General features: G+C 40.1%; 1 protein-coding gene across 1 annotated transcript in view; it reads left to right on the forward strand.

Moving 5' to 3' along the window:
* NAF1 (nuclear assembly factor 1 ribonucleoprotein) overlaps positions 1–10758 on the forward strand; it is a 57134-nt gene extending 46376 nt beyond the window's left edge. Inside the window, exons 9-10 of the mRNA XM_056119021.1 lie at positions 2288–2390; positions 9664–10758. Coding sequence (XP_055974996.1) covers positions 2288–2390; positions 9664–10127 — 567 coding nt within the window. The 3' untranslated portion in view covers positions 10128–10758. The remainder of the gene's footprint in view (positions 1–2287; positions 2391–9663) is intronic.
* Positions 10759–19165: the final 8407 nt, after the last annotated feature.

Genomic DNA, 19165 nt, shown 5'->3' on the forward strand with positions numbered 1-19165 from the left:
GGGTCACACCCAGCGATGCACAGGGGTTACTCCTGGCTCTTCACTCAGGAATTACTCTTGCAGGCTCAGGGGACCATATGGGATGCTGGGAATCGAACCCGGGTCGGCCGCGTGCAAGGCAAACCCCCTAACCTGCTGTGCTATCACTCCAGCCCTCCCAGTTTTTTAAACCAACTTAGTTGACACATCTAAAGACCTAATTTTATAAATATTTTGTTTTTCAACTTAGGAGACTTATCTTTCGTGATCTGAAGACATGAGACAAAGCAGCATCACAGGGTTTTACCTATCTCTGTATTTTCTACAATATTTTCTTCCAAAAAAGTGCAGTTTTGAAATATTTTTATGAATCCATACCAGCAGGACTACTTTTATATTCCAAAGTAGCTTGATAAAAGTCTTCCAAAGATGTGGTAGAGAAATGCTTTACAGAGCATTTACTTTAACTTTTCATGTACATATTTCAGCTTATTTTCAAGCTCTTAAAACATAGGAGCATGGAACAGGTTGGTTGGACATTTACCTTGGGTGTGGCCAGCCCTGGTTTCATCTCTCCCACTCCTGAGGAGTGATCCCTGAGCTCAGAGCCAGAAGGAAGACTTGAGCCCCCCTGGCTGGGTGTGGAACACAAAGTTGGGGGAAGGGGCGAAGCTATAACAGTGTACATTTATTGAAAGCAATATGAATTTGTACGAATAGAAAAATTTGTATGAGCTTTAAAATGTGCCTAATAATTTTATTTCTTTTTCTAGATCAAGAAATCTTGCCCTGGTTTCTTTTCTTCAGCCTGACACTCTTAGCACTAACTCATAGCACTTGTTTATAGATTTAGTTATTTGTGTTCCATTTACTGAATACTTTAGAGAAAAGAAAGTTTTCTGTTTTGCCTCAGTACTTCCTAATAGACGTCTGGCAGTTAACAGATTTAACAGGAATTTTAAAATCTTATTGTGTGAAGATGAATGATAAATATTATGTTTTTGAAAACTCTAAAATATGTTGGTGCTTTAAAAGTTGACTGGAAGAATTAAACTAGAATATCTTTCATCAAGACTGTATTAAAAATTCCACGTGTAGAATGTCCAACATGTTTTATTCCTTCTTGTGCATATACTTGGGCCTATTCTTATATGCTTTCTATGAAAATAACATTTAACTTGATGGTAATAGAATGTTTTCATGCTTGACTTATGAGAAATTGTGTGTTCGTATGCGCTTATGCACACTCCCCTCCCCCACTAGTTTTAGTTTTATGATGGGTTATTGCAGTGAATCGCGGCTCTTGTTACATGTGGATCTTCCCTCTTGTAATTTAGATTTGCTCTTAGCAATTGAATCTTGTATATAGAAGATGTTTATGAAAGCTGCTTTTTTTTTCAATTTTACCTAAATATTATCTACATTTTTTGCCTTAAAAAAATTACAGTGCTTACTGTATTTGTTATTTTATTATTAAAAGAATTGAATATCTGTTAAATACCCAACTATCTGAAATATCAAGATATTTGATATACTATATATTGATATACTATATAATATTTAACAAGTATGTTTGAATGAAGAGTACAAATTTTATATCTGTATTGTAGCACTGTAGCACTGTCCTCCCATTGTTCACTGATTTGCTCACATGGGCACCAGTAATGTCTCTATTGTGAGACTTGTTACTGTTTTTTGCATATCGAATATGCCACGGGGAGCTTGCCAGGCTTGGGGTGCTGGTGGGATACTCTCGGTAGCTTGCTGGGCTCTCCGAGAGGGATGGAGGAATTGAACCTGGGTTGGCTGCGTGCAAGACAAACGCCCTACCCTCTATGCTATCACTCCAGCCCATATCTGGATTAGATCTGATAATTTACTTTTTTACTTAGTTCCAACTTTAAGCATTTTTTTTCAGTATCTGCACCATGATAAAACTTGACTTAAACTGGGAATGAGACACTTAACTAGGGAATATTCATATTTGAAGACTGTTAAAACTGTCATTTTAAAATAACTTACCTGAAATTTTCCCATAAATTAAAAAAGAAATGGACAAAAATCCTGAGTGCTTATCTTGATTACTAATCAAGATAATTCTCTTGTATTGATCCAATCATTAGAGGTATTTATCAGAAAATGCTTCTAATATCTCAGATGTCAGTGGAATATATTAAGTATTGAAATAGGTAGCTTATTTTCAAGGTTAGTGTTAAATAATACTTATTCTACCCACACTCCACCTACATATACTGTTGAATTAGAAAATTCATGAGACATAAACCTTTGTTTTCTTTCCCCCTGCAAGGCCTTAGACTTTAGTGACGATGAAAAGGAGAAAGAAGCCAAACAAAGGAAAAAATCTCAGGTTCAAGGCAGGAAAAAATTCAGAACGGAATTTAATGAATCAGGTGAGTAAATAGAACACAACAAATTAGATATTATAGTTGAGTTTTTAAATTAAAATAGAAAAAAAAGTACTTAGCCTATGTTGGTTGATGAAACTATTTTAGGAGTATTGCTTCTTGTTATGTGAATATAGATTCTTGTGCCTGGGAGACAGTACAAAGGTTAATGTACTGTGACCAAACATTTGTTCAAACTTGGGCACTGCCTGTAGCCTCCTGAGAGCATCACCAGGAGTGACTCCTGAGCAGAGATAGGTGTGGCCCTCAAGTGAAACAAAGTATGTTATGCCTGCCACCTAGATACCAGTGTTCTTCTCCCTGATGTACCACTGCCCTGGGAAATCTCCTCCTCCTTTTTAGTGCCCTTGCATTGCAGTAAATATAAATGTGCATCAATCTTTTAGGATTAATGCTTTTGTGTTCCCTGGTTAGGTCCTCAGCAATACAGTTGTTTGATCATGTGCCAGATCCATTTTTTCATTTTTAATATGTTGAGATACTTGTGTACTGTTTTCCAGACACTGGAGCAGTTTCTATTCCTGCCGTATATGAGATTTCCCTTTGTTCTATATGCTACTTAGTATTTTTTTTTTAATGTTGGTGATTATCAAAGCATAAGTTGTTACCTCATTGTAGTTGGGTGTTGTTTTGTTGGTTATTGTTTTGTGTTTGTTGTTTGGAGGTCACACCCAGTGGTGCTTAGGACTTATTTTTCTCTCTGCACTCATGGATCACTTCCGGCAAGGCTCGGGGAACCATATGGGGGGCCAGTGATCCAACTCAGGTTGGCCATGTGTAAGGCAAGCCCTACCCACTGCATTATCTCTATGGCCCCTGGGAGTTTTGTTTTGGGGCTGTATCTGGCAGTGCTCAGGAATCACTCCTGGCAAGGCTTTGAAAACCCTGTGGTCTGCCAGGGTTCGAAACTGGTTAGCTATAGGAAAGGCAGTTGTCTGCCTTGCCTGCTGTACTATGACCCCAAAAGATGAGTCTTTTTTTTTTTTTTTAACTCCCTCTCTGGTTTTGGAGCTTCACTCCGTGGTGCTGAAGGATCACTGCTGGAGGGGGTTGGGACCTTATGGGGTGCTAGAGATTGAACCTTGGTCAACTGTGTGTAAGGCAAGCACCTTACCTGCTGTACTGTGCCTTCTGCGCCCTCGTTATAGTTTTTATAGGCATCTTCTTATTTATATAGTGATAAGTGAGCATTTTTGTATGTACCCGTTGGCCATTTGTGAATCTTCCTTGGTGAATTGTTTAGTCTTCTTGTTTTCCCAGTTTTGGATGAAGTTGTTACTCTGTTGTTAAATTCTGTAAGTTCTTTATGCCTCATTGATATTAACCCTTTGCCAGGTGTATGGTATGAGAATATTTTTTCTCATTTGGGAGAATGTCTTTGTTTTAGGGGTAGCCATGCACAGCTTTTCAGTTTTATGTGGTTGTTTATTTCTACCTGAACTTTATATGGAAGTGCAGGCAACTTGAAGTAGCCAGAGCTTAAAGCGGTGAAATGGAGGCATCATGATTCTCAGCTTCCAACTAGATTACAAAATAGTAGTATGTAGTAAAGCTGCTGTGGCTTTGGGTTATGAATAAATGTTACGACTATTCAGGTGAATGGTGTAGAATTGAGCCCAGAAATAAGTCCTCTTTGTTTATTGAGTTAATTTATGACAAAGGAGCTGAATATTTAAGATGGCAAATAGAAGATGCTTTGTGCTATTGGTTTGGCAAAACTCAATATTCCATACTTGTAGCTCTGAAGATTGATCATTGTTAAAACCTAGAGCATCATCCTACCTAAAGCATTGTAGAGATCTGGTATAATTACTGTCAGAATTCAAATGGCATTCTTCAGGGAAATGGTACAAATTTATATATAAAAATTCAGTAAATCATACTTATGGAATAACATCATAAAACTGACCCCAAATAACTAAAGCAGTCATGAGTAAGAAGATGGCAGGCTTTAGCCAGCTTTTCCTAGTCAGTGATTTTCAGCTGGTGCCAGTCTGCAGATATAAATAGTGTGAGAACCACTAGACTCTCTTTTTCAGTTTATTAGTCTTTGTTTTTGTTTTGGTGCCTCACTGGTGATGTTTGCCAGCGCATATGGTGTCAGGATTCAAACCCAGGGCCCCCACATGCAGAACTCATTCACCAGGCCTTTTCCCTTCTCCCTATCTTACTCAAGTTCATTTATTTTCTTATATTTACTTTTACATTTTTGTTTCAGGCACCTTGGTTTACAAAACTGCTATTGATAGGGTTTCATACCTAAAACATTCCACCACAGCCTCTGCCAGGCAGCGGTTTTCAACCGTAATAGTCTCAGAGACTGGCTTTGGTCGGCAGGTGTGAAAAGACTGAAACCACGGAGGCATCCCATGGGCAGTAGAAGCCTAAACAGTGAGGGGTTCGAATGAATGCATTCTCAGACAAGTGAAGGAGTTGAGAGCTCACTTTTCCTTGCAGATATGGATAGTTAAGAGTATCACACAGGAGTCAAGAGCATTACATGGAGAAAGGAAAGTCTTCAACAGAGGGTGCTCAGGAAACTGAATAGTCATAAGCAATGACAGTGGATCTCACACTAAGCACAAAAATGCCCATTTCTTAACTGTATTTCTATTTTTTCCCTCTTGAATTATGTGAGCGTGCATATAATTTATTCCAGTATGTAGCTTATATTTTCATACTGTTAAGAGAGCCTTTTGCAAAAGCCAAATCAGTTTTCCTTTGATGAAGTCTGAGAATTTCTTGGCGAGGTCTACATCCCAAAGATTGCCCTTCTCTTTTTCTAAAGCTTTCAAAACCATTTTGCTACTCTAATTCCCTATTCATATTTTAAGAATAGTCTTTATCTTACTGACAAAATCTTGTTGAATTTTCTTAGGAATTGCCTTAAACCTTGTGTTTTATGGTGCTGGGAGGATAGCTCAGGTGAGTGCAGGATGTGCTTTGTATGCTGGAGCCCAGGCTTGACGTCTACTTTTATTTATTTTTAATAACATATATTTTTTAGTAAGTTATATATTTTATGCTTGCTTTTTGTGCTATACCTGGCAGTGCTCAGGGCTTACTCTGTTCTGCATTCAGTGATCACTCCTGGTGAGGGTCAGGGAACCATATGGGGTACTGGGGTTTGAATCTGGGTTGACTGCAAGGCAAGCTCCTTACACACTGTACTCTCTCTCTCAGCCCTAATCTCTGCATTTCTCCCTGGCACCACATGGTACCAAAAGTATTTGTGCAAGTAACTTCCTGAACACCTTGGGTGTAGCCCAAACCAAAAGCCTTTATTCGGTTTGATATGGAGATAACTAGCATCTTAGCTATATTGAGTCTTCACAGGCGTGGTATCTAGTGCCACTAATTTAGTGCTTTTATTTCTTTGAGAAGCATTTTGTAGTTTGCAGTATACCAGCCCTTCAAGTTTTTTTTAGCTATACATCTAATTATTTCATCCTAAAAAATCATTCTTACATCATGCTACATTTACAATTCCAAGTCTCTGCATTCATTTTTAGAATGCAGAGGTAGAATATAGAGATAGATGTATGTTTCTGTGCTTAGTTTCGATCTTCAGATTTTGCTGAACTCTATAGTTCTAGGATTGTTTTCCCCTGATACTAGAATTCTAGGAGTTTTTCCCCTAATATTTTGTACTTAGACACTTACATTAATTACAGTTAAAGACAGTGTTATTCCTCCCCTATCCGGCCCCATGAGTCATCCCCTCCTGTCTAGATGACTTTTTAATCTCCCGTTCTTTTTGGTTATAATTTCAACTACTATATTCAGTAAATGTAGTTTGTTCCCGACAGTGTGGGAAAGCCATCTTTTACCATTAGGCATACATTTTTATAAGAGTTTTTGTCTGGTTGAGGACATTCCTATCTGTTTATAGTTTAAGATAAGTATAATCTTTTAAGTGATGAATTATTGCTTTAATGTTTTTTATTTAATATCAGATGGTTTTTATGAGTTTGTTGATAGGGTAGATTACATTGGTTTTAGAATATTGAATAAGCCTTATATCTGTGGAATGAATCAAATTGGTGACAGTGTGAAGCTTGTTTTTTATATAACTGAATTCTCTTGTTATTTTGACAAGGCCTTTGCATTTATGTTCACAAAGTCTATTGGTCATAGTTTTTTTTTCCTCACTTTGGGGGCCTGCTGAGGAATGTTTGGGAGTGCCTTAGGGCCACTCGCAATCATGCTTGCTTCTGGGGTTCTGGGCATGCTGTGGGCCACCAGGGCTGCATCTAGCAGCTCGGGGTAGGGGATTCTACAGTTCCAGGGATCAGAACCTTCACACATGCGAGCTAACATTCCAGCTCTTGAAACCATCTCTGCAGTCAGTCTAAGATTTGTGGGTTTTTTGTTTGTTTATTTCTTTTTTAGGGGTTTTGTTTTGCTTGTTAGAACTTCCTCCTGGTTCTGGGCACAGGGATCACTCCTGGGGTACCCAGGGACTATATGGAGTGTCTGGGATCAAACCTAGATTGGCTGTGTGCAAGGCAAGGGCCCTGTCACTGAATTCTGTCATTGGCCTCCCGCAGTTTACCTCCTCTTTTTGGCTGGTTGTAGTAAATAACATTGCAGTCTACGCAGTTACACAAGTACCTTTTCTGATTACTCATAGTCTTCGGGTAGATACAAGATGTGGAATATTGGGTCATATAATGGTTCTATCATTAACGTCTTGACAATTTTTGATACTGTTTGAGATTATACTAGTTTATAATCTCAGTGGTGAATGAAAACTCCTTTTCCCCCCTGGATCCCTACCCGCTCTTGTTGGTCCTGGCTGTTTGGACGTAGAACATTCATCTGGTAAAGTTATGCCTCAATTGTCTTTTTGATTTGCATTTTTGAGTACAAGAAACTTTAGTTTGATGCAGTTCTGGGAAACACCTTAAAAGTGAGAATAATAGAGGGTTCAGCCTATCTTTTCTCCCATGTATCTTTTGGATTCGCTAGATCTTTAATGTATTTTGAGTTCACTTATGTATAGTATGAGATAGCAACCCATTTTCTTTTACTTTTATTTTTTTGTTCAGTAATTGCTCAACTTTTTAGTACTAATGGATAGATAGTTATTGCACATCACTTCTACCCAAGTGCCCATGACTGTTGCACTCTGCTCCGATATTTCTCTCTTCCTCCAGCTACCCCCCAGCTATTTGTTGATTGGCAGAGTTTTGGGTTATACCTCACTTTACCACCAGCACCATGCCCTACACCCTATGTGTATGCTCTTGTGCTACTTTTAGTCACTAGCATTCCCCTGACCCCTCAGCACCAGCTGGTATTCTCAGTTCTATAATCCGGTGCTCAGGGTTGATGATTAGTTGTGATTGTCCATACCCTTGATTTGTTTCCCTGTATACCCTGCACATGAGTGAGATCATCTGATATTTGCCCTTCTGATTCTGACTTATTTCAGTCAACGCAGTATGCTCCATGCAAGTATTCTACATTTTCCCTCCCACCCTCTTGTGGCTGCATAGTATTTTATTAAGTATATGTACCACAACTTACTCTTCATTCATTTGTTGTTGGACTTTTGGGTTGTTTCCATATCCTGGCTAGTATACCAAATGCTGCAGAATGAACATAGTGTGCCTTATGAAATCAACAGTTATTTATTTATTTATTTATTTTGCTTTTTGGGTCAGACCTAGTGATGCACAGGGGTTCCTCCTGGCCTGCACTCAGGAGTTACTCCTGGCGGTGCTCAGGGGACCATATGGGATGCTGGGAATCGAACCCAGGTCAGCTGCGTGCAAGGCAAATGCCCTACCCGCTGTGCTATCTCTCCATCCCTGAAATCAACAGTCTTTTAAATTGATTTTTGTTGGTTTTGTTTGGGGGGTTAAATGCTTAGAAATAGGGTAGCTGAGTCATATGGAAGCTCCCCTGTTAATTTTTGAGTCCACATTTTTTCCTAGAGACTCTACCCGTTGGCATTCCAGCATTGGTGAACGAGGGTTTCTTTTTTGCCAAGCTCTGCAAATGCTGGTTATTTCCAGTATGTATCCTCATTGGTGTGAGGTGACATCTTGTTGCCTTTTGATTTGTTTCCTTGATACTAGTGATGAAGAGCAAGTTTCCACATGCTTATTGGCCATGCATATGCCCTCTTCATGGAAGTCTCTGTCTTTTTCCCCCTCTTTTGATGAGAGTTCCTGATTTTTCTGTTGCTGATCTTTGAGAGCACTTTATAGATTTTGAATGATAATTGTTTGATGTATTTGATCTTTATTTGTTGTGTTGAGAAAGATCTTCTCCCAGTCGGTTGGATATTTTTATTTTAGTTCATGTTTCTTTTACCAGGCAAGAGCTTTTTAACTTTTGAAAGCCCTACTTGCTTATTTATTCACATTTTATCTCTACCAGTGGAATGACCATAAAAGTTCACATCATGGAGATTTCTGCCTGTGTTTTCCTCAATATATTATATGGTTTTTGGTCTAATCTCTAGATCACTACTGGAATGAAATTTCATGGATGTTGTGAGCTTTGGACTCAGTTTTCCCTCACTGTTTGTTGAAGAGGCTTCTTGCACCCAGCTTCTTTGTCCATATTTCCTCCTTGAATGTTCCTAAGTTATTTTGTCACCAGTTTGCTGGTGAGTCTTTCCCTTCCTCCACTAATGCTTTTGACTCCTTTGTGTAGCTGAAGCCACTAGGCTTAGACTGCCAGGTCAGTGCTGTCCCGACAAGCATGCTGCCTCCTTACCTGAGGGCACAGATGAAGTACTGGCTCTCTCCTAGGGCGCCTCTCAGTGTCGCCCGCCGTCACGGTCGCTGTCACTGTCGGAGGGGAATAGCTTTCCCTGTGGAAGTAGAAGTTGAGATTTCCCATGTGGCAACACCTTGTGGCTAACTCTGTGTTCCACCTGCTCTGACACTAGCCTGAGGCAGCTCATCACTGCCGTCAGGGGAGGAATTCCTGGTCCCCTACTCGGCTTTCTAGAGAAGTTGGAATGGTGCTTGTTTTTCCCTGTCAACGGTTTGGCAGGAGTTCAGTGGTTTACTGTCTAGAAGTTTTCTGTCCATTATGGGTTTCTCTTTCCTGATCCTGTGGCCTGTTTCATTCATTTAAAAGCAGTAATTTTAGCCATTTACTTTTTTTTTAAACTGTCATAAGTTATACTCAGGCTGAAAAATAGTCATCATAGAAATTTGCAGCAAAAGTTTTAGATGTATTAAATGCATTTCCTCTCTATCCTCCCCCAACCTCCTTCCCCCTCCTGCCGCCATAGGTGAAGACAACTCAGAAGTCCATCAGAACTTGAACGCTCGTGGCTCGCCTGCAGAGCACCCCAAAGGATTTCACAACCGAGACTTCACACAAGGATTTTTCCAGGGTAGATACCCTCAACCTTGCCACGGCAGGCCCCCAACTCAACAGTTTTACAGCTCGGAGCAGATGGTATCTCAGGACACTTCCGGGTTTGCAAATCCGAGTCAAGAGAACCCCATTCTGCCACAATACCCCTTCCCCCTGCCTGTGTTTGACCTGCACAGGTTTCCCTTCCCCCCACCGCCCCCTCCCCCACCCCCTTTCCCGCCTGCATCTGGAAACATGGTGTGGCCGGCACCTAACCTGGCCACCCATCCACTACTCCCCTTACCTTACTCCTTGCCCCCGCCGCCTCCCCCTCCACCCCTGCCTCCGCCTCCATCTGCTGGGGAGAGCAATTGTCATTTTGGGCCTTACTATTAGGTATATATATACATTTCTAGAGAAATGTAGGCTTTTTATATTATTTGGGACAGGGTTTTTCTTGTTTTGTTTTGTTTTTTCTATTTTAAGAAAGGAATTATGGAGCTAGATTTTTAAAAGACTGAACGGTAGACTCCTTCAGATGTAAACTGGTATATATTTGTTACATTTGTGAAATTGTATCTGTACAAAAATCTCACTTTAAATTCCTAGAGGGAAAGATCCCACTATGTAATATTTAAAACTGTGAATCATCCCTCCTCGATGAAATAATATATATTGGTATAATACAAAGATATTGAGCAACTTTTATCATGGGTTAAACATAATATCTTCTTAAACATACTGTCCGTTGACTGTCTTCTTGGCATTCTAAAGTAGGGTGACAATATATCAGCATCCTATGTACAGTCAAATAAACTTATTTTTATAAACTTACACTTTGGAAAATTATTTTGATAATAAATGTGATTTGTCCATGAATATAAATGCCCTATTTTTGTTTGCTTTGACTGGGAACTACATATGGCAGCACTCAAGGGTTACTTCTGTGTCTGTGCTAGGGGGTCACTTCTGAAGGTACTTGGAGAACCAGGTGCTAGGGGCTCGAACCCAGGTCTCCCACATACAGAGCATGTACTTCGTCCAAGTTTGCACTCTGGTATTACTGTTTTTTTGTTTGTTTTTTTATAAGGAAAGGGTACAGAGAGGAAAAGTCTTAACATTGTAAAAGTTACAGTTCCAATAAAGTTAATACATATTAATTATTCATAGGCAAACTTCCCATTAACAGTACAAGTTTTTATTATTGGTGTTCTATTTAGTAGGATTTTACTATTTAACCATTTAAGAGGATATAAGAATTGGTTGCGAGTAAAATGTTGCTTACCGAAACAAATATTTAACCTCATACAAAGAGAGAAACTGTTTTCCTCATGCCTAACTTGATTAGGTGTTTTCTAAGGTGATTTTTGTTTGCTTTCACTGTGATTTTGGAACTAAACCTACCAGTGCTCAGGGCATACTCCTTCCTGGCCTTGTGCTCAGGGATCTTTGGTGGTGGTCCTTGGGGAATCATGTGGTGCTGGGCATCAAACTGGGGTCTGCCTCATGTAAGGCACCCCTGTGTAAGGCCTTGCCCACTGTACTATCTCGCTGGCCTTAAGTATATCTTGAATGACTGAGTTTACTGTTTTTAATTAAATGACCAGAATAACTTTTACATAGTGAAATGTAAATATAAAGCAAATTCAGATCTTCTGAGATAGAAGACTTCAGAAGTAGCATCAGCTGGTTCACACGTACTAATGCAGGGGAACCAGAGCGTTCCAGTGAAGTCAGTCTGCTCAACGAGGTTGCAAGCCAAGCGTAATTCATACTTTTAATCCACACTTTCTCCTAAATTGCTGCCTCCAGATCTTTGATTTCTTGACAGTGCTGGAAAATAATTTTGTGGCACCATGGAGATAGCAGGCTGGAGCGATAGCACAGCGGGTAGGGCGTTCGCCTTACAAGCGGCCAACATGGCCGACCCGAGTTCGATTCCTCCGCCCCTCTCGGAGAGCCCGGCAAGCTACCGAGAGTATTCGATTTGCCAGACACAGTAACAACAAAGTCTCCAATGGAGACGTTACTGGGCCCGCTCGAGCAAATCGACGATCAACGGGAGGGCCTTTACCTTTACCTTTATGGAGATAGCACAGGACTGAGGCACATACCTGTGTGCTGCTGACCCCTCATACAGTGCCCAGCACCACATGGTCCCCAGGCATTACTGGGGGAGCCTGGGTAATCCCTAGTATCTTCGGGCTCATAAATCCAACCATGGTCCGTTTGCTGAAGCTTGGGAAGGGTGCCCTGAGCACTGCCTGGGAGCCTCCTACCCTCCCGTGGGCCTGTCTGCAGACCATTACCAACCTATAGGTTCTGATCATGCATCTCTCAGATCCTTTTCACCTTGCCATGAATTGAGATGTTGCAAGTGAACAAGTTGAGATGCTCCTATTCTGATACTCCTTGATGTTGCATTTGTGTTATTTCTCGATATGCTTTTGTAACTTCTTTCTAGAAGTTACCATCATATGTTGTAATTTATGCTCATTGATTTTCACACTAATAGAATATAATTGCGATTCGGGCTAACAGAGAGTGTATGGTCTGAAGCCAGAAATAAGACAAGCACATTTTATTGTGGCCATAAGAACATGAGATCAAAAGCCCTAAAACACAAAACACTTTGCAAAACATGGAGTGGTCTGAGTATATAACCGAAAAAGCCTGACCTTACATCAGTGTAACACTGTGTTACTTACTGAGCATCACTAGGGATAGCCCTGGTGGTTTTCAGCATCCCTCAGGGAGATTTTCCACCCACAAAATATGTGAGTATGATATTGCCATCCAATTCTGGTATCAGTAAGCTGTTAGAATCACTTGAGAACACTTAGAAATTTCTATTTTTCAACCTCTGGGCCCTAAGAACTGGGTAGCTTGACAGTAAGTGGTGTTTACAGAAAGTGACGGATGGTAGCATTTGAACTCCCTCTAAGTTGCTATATACTTAACTCCAATTTATATTTGATTCAGGTGTTTAGAAGTGTCAGGGTGCCTAGAATATTACCTATAATAATTGCCCAAACTTTGCAAAGGTTATTTAAAAATGTGCACTCTTGCATTTTATAAGAGGATTTCAACTCAGTAGATAAAGATCTAGAAAGCTGAAGTCAGAATACATATCTGAAACCGGGGTTGGGAGTTAGTGCAGTAGTTAAGGCCCTTTTCTGATATGCAGCCAACTCCAGTTTGATCCTGGCATCCCGGTTTGATCCCTCGAATGCCTCCAGGAACATCCCTGAGCACCACCAAGTGTGGCCCCCCAGCCCCCAAAATAAGTGTGACATCTCAGTGAAATAATTATAATACTACAAACAATATTGGGAAGTAATTACTACATTTACAAGGTTATTACAGATTTTCAGTTTGCTAAGTGCAATTAAATAAGTATTTTTAGTTCATATAGATTTCACATGGGGCTGAAGTGATAGCACAGCGGTAGCATTTGCCTTGCATGCAGCCGGCCCGACTGAGCCAGGTTCGATTCCTCCACCCCTCTTGGAGAGCCCAGCAAGCTACCGAGAGTATCTCGCCAGCATGGCAAAGCCTGGCAAGCTACCCATGACGTATTCAATATGCCAAACACAGTAACAAGTCTCACAATGGAGACATTAATGGACCCACTCAAGCAAATCGATGAACAACGGGAAGACCGTGACCGTGATAGATTTCAGGTAGATATACTCCCAATTTCTTGTCATTCATTCTGGAATTTCTGGGAGTTTATTTGAGAAGAGTGAAGATTAGAGGGCTGAGAGGGAGCAGAGAACTGTAACTCTAGCCATTTAAATTGTATCTGGTTTCTCTTGGTTTTCAACTGTGTTTTGCAAACTACGTCTCTTTTAGGGGTTTAAGAGGAGGAATTCATTTGTCTTATTTGGAAGAGAGAAACGTTGACCATTTTTACTACCCACCTTAATGGTTTTTTTAAATTGTGGGGCCCTACATTTTTAACTGCGAGCTGGTATAAAGGTGAATACTTAATATTCCACTCAAAAATTTATATTACTTGTTCTATTATAAGACTTGACATTCTTACGATTATGGATAATTCCTTTGTACATCTGCAGCTGTAAAAATGGTGAAATGAAGAGAAAATTCCATCTGAAACTAATGGATTTGTTTTAGTAAGATGAATAACTGTCTCCTCTTCCTTTTACAGATAAGATAATAAAAGTATCTGATAATTGGATCTCTTGTCCATTGATTGGAAATAGATAATAAAAGAACAGGGTGAGGTTTTGGAGATGTGGAAGAGAATGGGCAGTTTCAGAACTTAAAAAATGCCATTTCTTTAAAAATCATGTGACTGCTGAAAGTAGACTATAGACCAGACATGATTGTCACCCATTGCCTCTTTTGCAAACCACAATCACCCAATAGGAGAGAGAGAACAAAAGGGAATGCCCTGCCACAGAGGCAGGGAGGAATGAGGGGGATAGGGGTGGGAGGGATACTGGGATCATTGGTGGTGGAGAATGGGCACTGGTGGAGGGATGGGTATTTGATCATTGTATAATTGAAACCCAAGCACAAAAATGTGTAAGTCTGTAACTGTACCTCATGATGTCTCACTAATAAAAATTAAAAAATAAAAATCATGTGATAAAGTCATACCATTCAATATGTCCCCATCCCTTTAGTAGGCCCTAATAGCACTTCCATATCTATATTATGTAATTGGACACAGGAGGGAAGTAAATAATAAGCAATGACACAATGGCCTGGGTGCAGAGGTCACCATTAATTTGAAACCATGAGGAATTTAAGGTGATTTTTTTTGTCTCTTTGTTTTTTCTCACCTTTTGAGTTGGTACTTCCCACCATAAATCTCTGCTCTTTTTTATCTTTTTTGAATTTTGACCACACCCAGTTGTGCACTCTGGGATCACTCCTGGAGGGGCTCAACCCTTATGGAGTGCCTTGTGGGATGCAAGTGCCCTCCCTACTGTTTTACCTTTCTGTCTCCAGATCCCCACTCTTGAGCTACTTTATTTATTATTATTATTAATTTTTTTTTTTTTTGCTTTTTGGGGCACACCCAGTGATGCTCAGGAGTTACTCCTGGTTCTGCACTCAGGAATGATTCCTGGCAGTGCTTAGGGGACCATATAGGATGCCGGGGATCGAACCCAGGTCGGCCACATGCAAGGCAAACACCCCACTATACTATCAGTATCTGGCCCACCCATTATTTTTGTTGTTTGATTCTTTAGAGTCAGTAAAGACTGTCAAAAAATTAAGAATATTTGATAAATGACACAAATAGTATCCGAATTGAGTTTTCTTATCATTTAAAACAATTTTGTAAATGTTTTCAATCTGCAGGTATTAAAAAATCTTGTCTTATTTCACATTTTCTGTTTGGCTAAAGTACCTAAGTTAAACTGAATAGTATTCTTAGAGTATGGTTTGCACAAACTATTTAAAAAGTCAGATACTTTATGTCTTATATTGTGGGTTCTGGGGACCGAACCCAGTGCTTTACACATTAGAGAATATGTTCTGCCTCTGAACTACATCCTCAGCTATGCAGTCATATTCTTTGTAATGAAGCATTGTGGAAAATAGACTAGTGTGCTTTAAATTCTGGATCCTTTTAAGAGAAACTGACAGATTTGTGTGTGTTCTCAATGTACATTCATAAAATCATTGGCATTTTATATTGGTACCAATAAGAAGCTTGAGGTCTCACTATAAAAAATGGTTTCTTTTAATAGAATGCAAGGTGGGAAATAAAAAGAAAATGAGAATTCATTGTCAGATAATGTTACAGCAAAAAAAAAAAAGATTCTAACACATTCAAGGTGAAAAAACAACACATTTGTTTGCTGTATATAAATTGCCAATAGTCCAAAGCCTTTCTTGACTCATTTTGTTGCCTAATCCGATCCTAAATTTATGCAGCAATTATGTTTCAGAAACCAAGCAATTACAATAGTGTGCTTGAAATTAAACTTGGGAAATATCTTCTTAATACCATCTATCAGACAAAGGTACTTGTTTTTAGCTACTGGCAGCAGTAAAATTACATCTCATTTTTTAATCGTGTGCACTCTACATAAATTGTTAATCATTGCCGGATTAGACATGCCTAGTTACTTGATATCCTGGAAAGGTGGTACAAATTTCTATGTTATATAGTTACACTGTGAAAACATCCAATGAAGAAAAATAACAGTTTTCATCTGCACTTTCAATAATATGTGTGCTTATGCGTGTGTATGTGTGTGTGTGTATGTTCATGTATACACATGTGCATAAATAATACATGTGTGTGTGGGTATATATAGACATGAATTGGAAGGTTAATTAAAATATGCATTCATATGTTTTTTTTTATTTCTACTCATAATGTTGGGCTGGAGCGATAGCACAGCAGTAGGGCGTTTGCCTTGCATGCAGCCAACATGGCCGACCTGAGTTCGATTCCTCCGCCCCTCTCGGAGAGCCCGGCAAGCTACCGAGAGTATCTCGCCCACACGGCAGAGCCTGGCAAGCTACCCGCGATGTATTAGATATGCCAAACACAGTAACAACAAAGTCTCCAAAGGAGACGTTACTGGGCCCGCTCGAGCAAATCGATGAACAACAGGAGGACAGTGACTCATAATGTTGATGAAACGGGGAGAAACATTACATTGGATTATTTTGTTTTTAGTGCCTACCCACATCCCTTGAACCAGTGTGTCTCAGCCACAGGTCTAAGGGGTGGCGCCAGTCCACTGGTGGTAGAAAGGTTAAAAATTGTGGGTCTGCTGTTTTGATTATACTTGTGAGTATGCAGAACTATTATGCAGGACAGGTGTTAGTCCACAAGTGAAGAAAAGATTGCATAACGCTGCCCTGAACAGGACAGACCTTATGTGATAAGGGCTTTTCTTTGACGTTGAAACTAGGTACTTTCTAGCAAGAGATTGAGTTCAAGCAGTAATGTTACAAATGCAGAGGAATTGAGTCTTAGCAGAGAATCCCCACTGTAATGAGCTAGAGGACAGTGATTTGTAGTGTTGTGGAAGGGAACTTTTAAAAATAGTCAAAGAGATAGTACAATGGGTAAGGTGCTTGCCTTGCATACAGCAAAACTTTGATCCTCAGCACCCTATATGGTGCCCTGAGCCCTGCAAGGGGTGATCTTGGAGCACAGAGCCAGGTGTAAGCCCTGTGTGACCCCAAAATCTGTCACTGTCACTGACTTCCCTTTGTTCATCAATTTGCTGGAGCGGGCCCAGTAACATTGTGAGACTTGTTACTGTGTTTGGCATATCGAATACATCACAGGGAGCTTGCCAGGCTTTGCCCCAAGCGGGTGAGATACTCTCAGTAGCTTGCCGGGCTCTCCGAGAGGAGAGGAAGAATCGAACTGGGGTTGGCCATGTTGGCTGCATGCAAGACAAATGCCCTACCTGTTGTGCTATCGTGACCCCAAAATAATAAAAATAAATTACTCTTCTTACTGATCACTATAAGGGCAGAGCAATAGCACAGTGGGCAGGGCATTTGCCTTGCACGCGGCCGACCCTAGTTTGATTCCTCATCTCTCACACAGAGCCCGGCAAGCTACGGAGAGTATCCCGCCCACACAGCAGAGCAGGGCAAGCTCCCCATGGCATATTCTTTATGCCAAAACCAGTAACAAGTCTCACAATGGAGACGTTACTGCTGCCCACTCGAGCAAATTGATGAACAATGGGAGGACAGGGCTACAGTGCTACACTACAGTATGTGTAGATTTGTTGCTCTAGCTCTTTAAATCTTCCATTGTTTGCTCCATGCCACAGAAAAATACCGGGGAACATTTTTTTTTCTCCCCTGCAGCCACCAGTCTTGTGAATATCCTTTTGAATAGGTATCATGCAGTGTTTCTGCGCAGATATGATTTGGCACTCTCTGACTCAATTATGCAAACTATCTTGTTACTGATACATCCAAAGCAAATGATTAAGTTTCTTCAGCCTCTGTTTGAATTTTGACCAAGTATAATCACTGTTATTGGCAGCCTTATTCAAATGAAGTTATTCTGTTTATCAAGGTTATGGGCAGAAAAATATTAAGGGCAGAAGAAAATAACTCTGGGTATCAACTATATTAATACACTCACTACTGTTTGTTCAGACCATGTCAGAATGTCTATATGCAGTTCTGTATGATTCATTGTAACATGTTAAAATGTGCACTCTAAGATACATTACACTTATTTGGAGTTGGAAGAGGATTTGGGGGGTCACACCTGGCTATGCTCAGGGCTTTCTCCTGGCTCTGTGCTCAGGGTTCACTCTCAGAGATTGCACTGCAACTAGTACTGCATGAGACCAGCACCTTAAGCCCAGAACTATCTCCCTGGCCCAAATTCTTATATTTTTCTTCATGGAACAACTCCCTGCACCATTACTTTATATACTTCGTGAAAAACTATTGTAGATAATAACTGGCAGAAATACATGTTTGTGTACATTTCTCAGAGATGGCTCAATGAAGTCTAGATCATGGGATCTGGAAGAAATACTAACATTTTGTACTATGTTTGGAAACTACTTTGGCTCTTAATCTGAATTGTTTTTTGCTTTGTTTCCCAGTATTCTCGAGCCCAGTGAAAAATAGATGTACAGTTATTTTAGGGGAAAAGGTCTATGACTCATATTTTTAAGTATCTGAAGAGAGAAGCAGAGGAGCTGGTGAAAGAATCCCTAATGTTTTCAACTTTTGGAGCAGATGTAGCAAACAAACGTTTCTCAGATTTGATGATGCAGATATTCTCCGAAAAAACTTTTAACCATCCCTAAGTCATATTCACAAATGGGTTTGTGAATCCACTGAGTTAAGAAGCCAGAATTTTATCTCTAAAGTAAGACACCTTCTTAATTTGTTTTACTTTTTCAATTAATTTTGTTGTTTTGGGGCCACAACTGGTAGTGCCTAGAAGATAATACAGCAGTGCATGGGGACCATGGGATGCCAGGCATCTTTGCAATTTCTGTCAGAATTTTTATACTTTTCAAGATGTATCTGTAGATTCAACTTTTTGAGACTAGTCGTTTTCAAGTGACTATTGGAAACTTGAAAGTTTGTTACCAGGTTAGAGAAAACATCTATTTATACTTCTTAAATATTTCAGAAATGCCCAGCATATAGGTTTCTGTCCACTATAGCACTGTCCTCCTGTTGTTCATTGATTTGCTTGAGCAGGCACCAGTACAAATTGTGAGACTTGATGTTACTGTTTTAGGCATATCAGATACGTCACAGGTAACTTGCCAGACTTTGCTGTGCAGGCGAGATACTCTCAGTAGCTTGCCGGGCTCTCCGAGTGGGGCTGAGGAATCGAACCCAGGTTGGCCACATGCTAGACAGATAGGAAATTTGTTTATAGCTATGATGATAAGCAGGACATTGTTTACATGAAGAGAGAGGGCTAGAGAACTAGC

The sequence above is a fragment of the Sorex fumeus genome, unplaced genomic scaffold (genome assembly GCF_029834395.1).
Source record: "Sorex fumeus unplaced genomic scaffold, SorFum_2.1 ptg000039l, whole genome shotgun sequence".
In the NCBI taxonomy this organism is placed as follows: Eukaryota; Metazoa; Chordata; class Mammalia; order Eulipotyphla; family Soricidae; genus Sorex; species Sorex fumeus.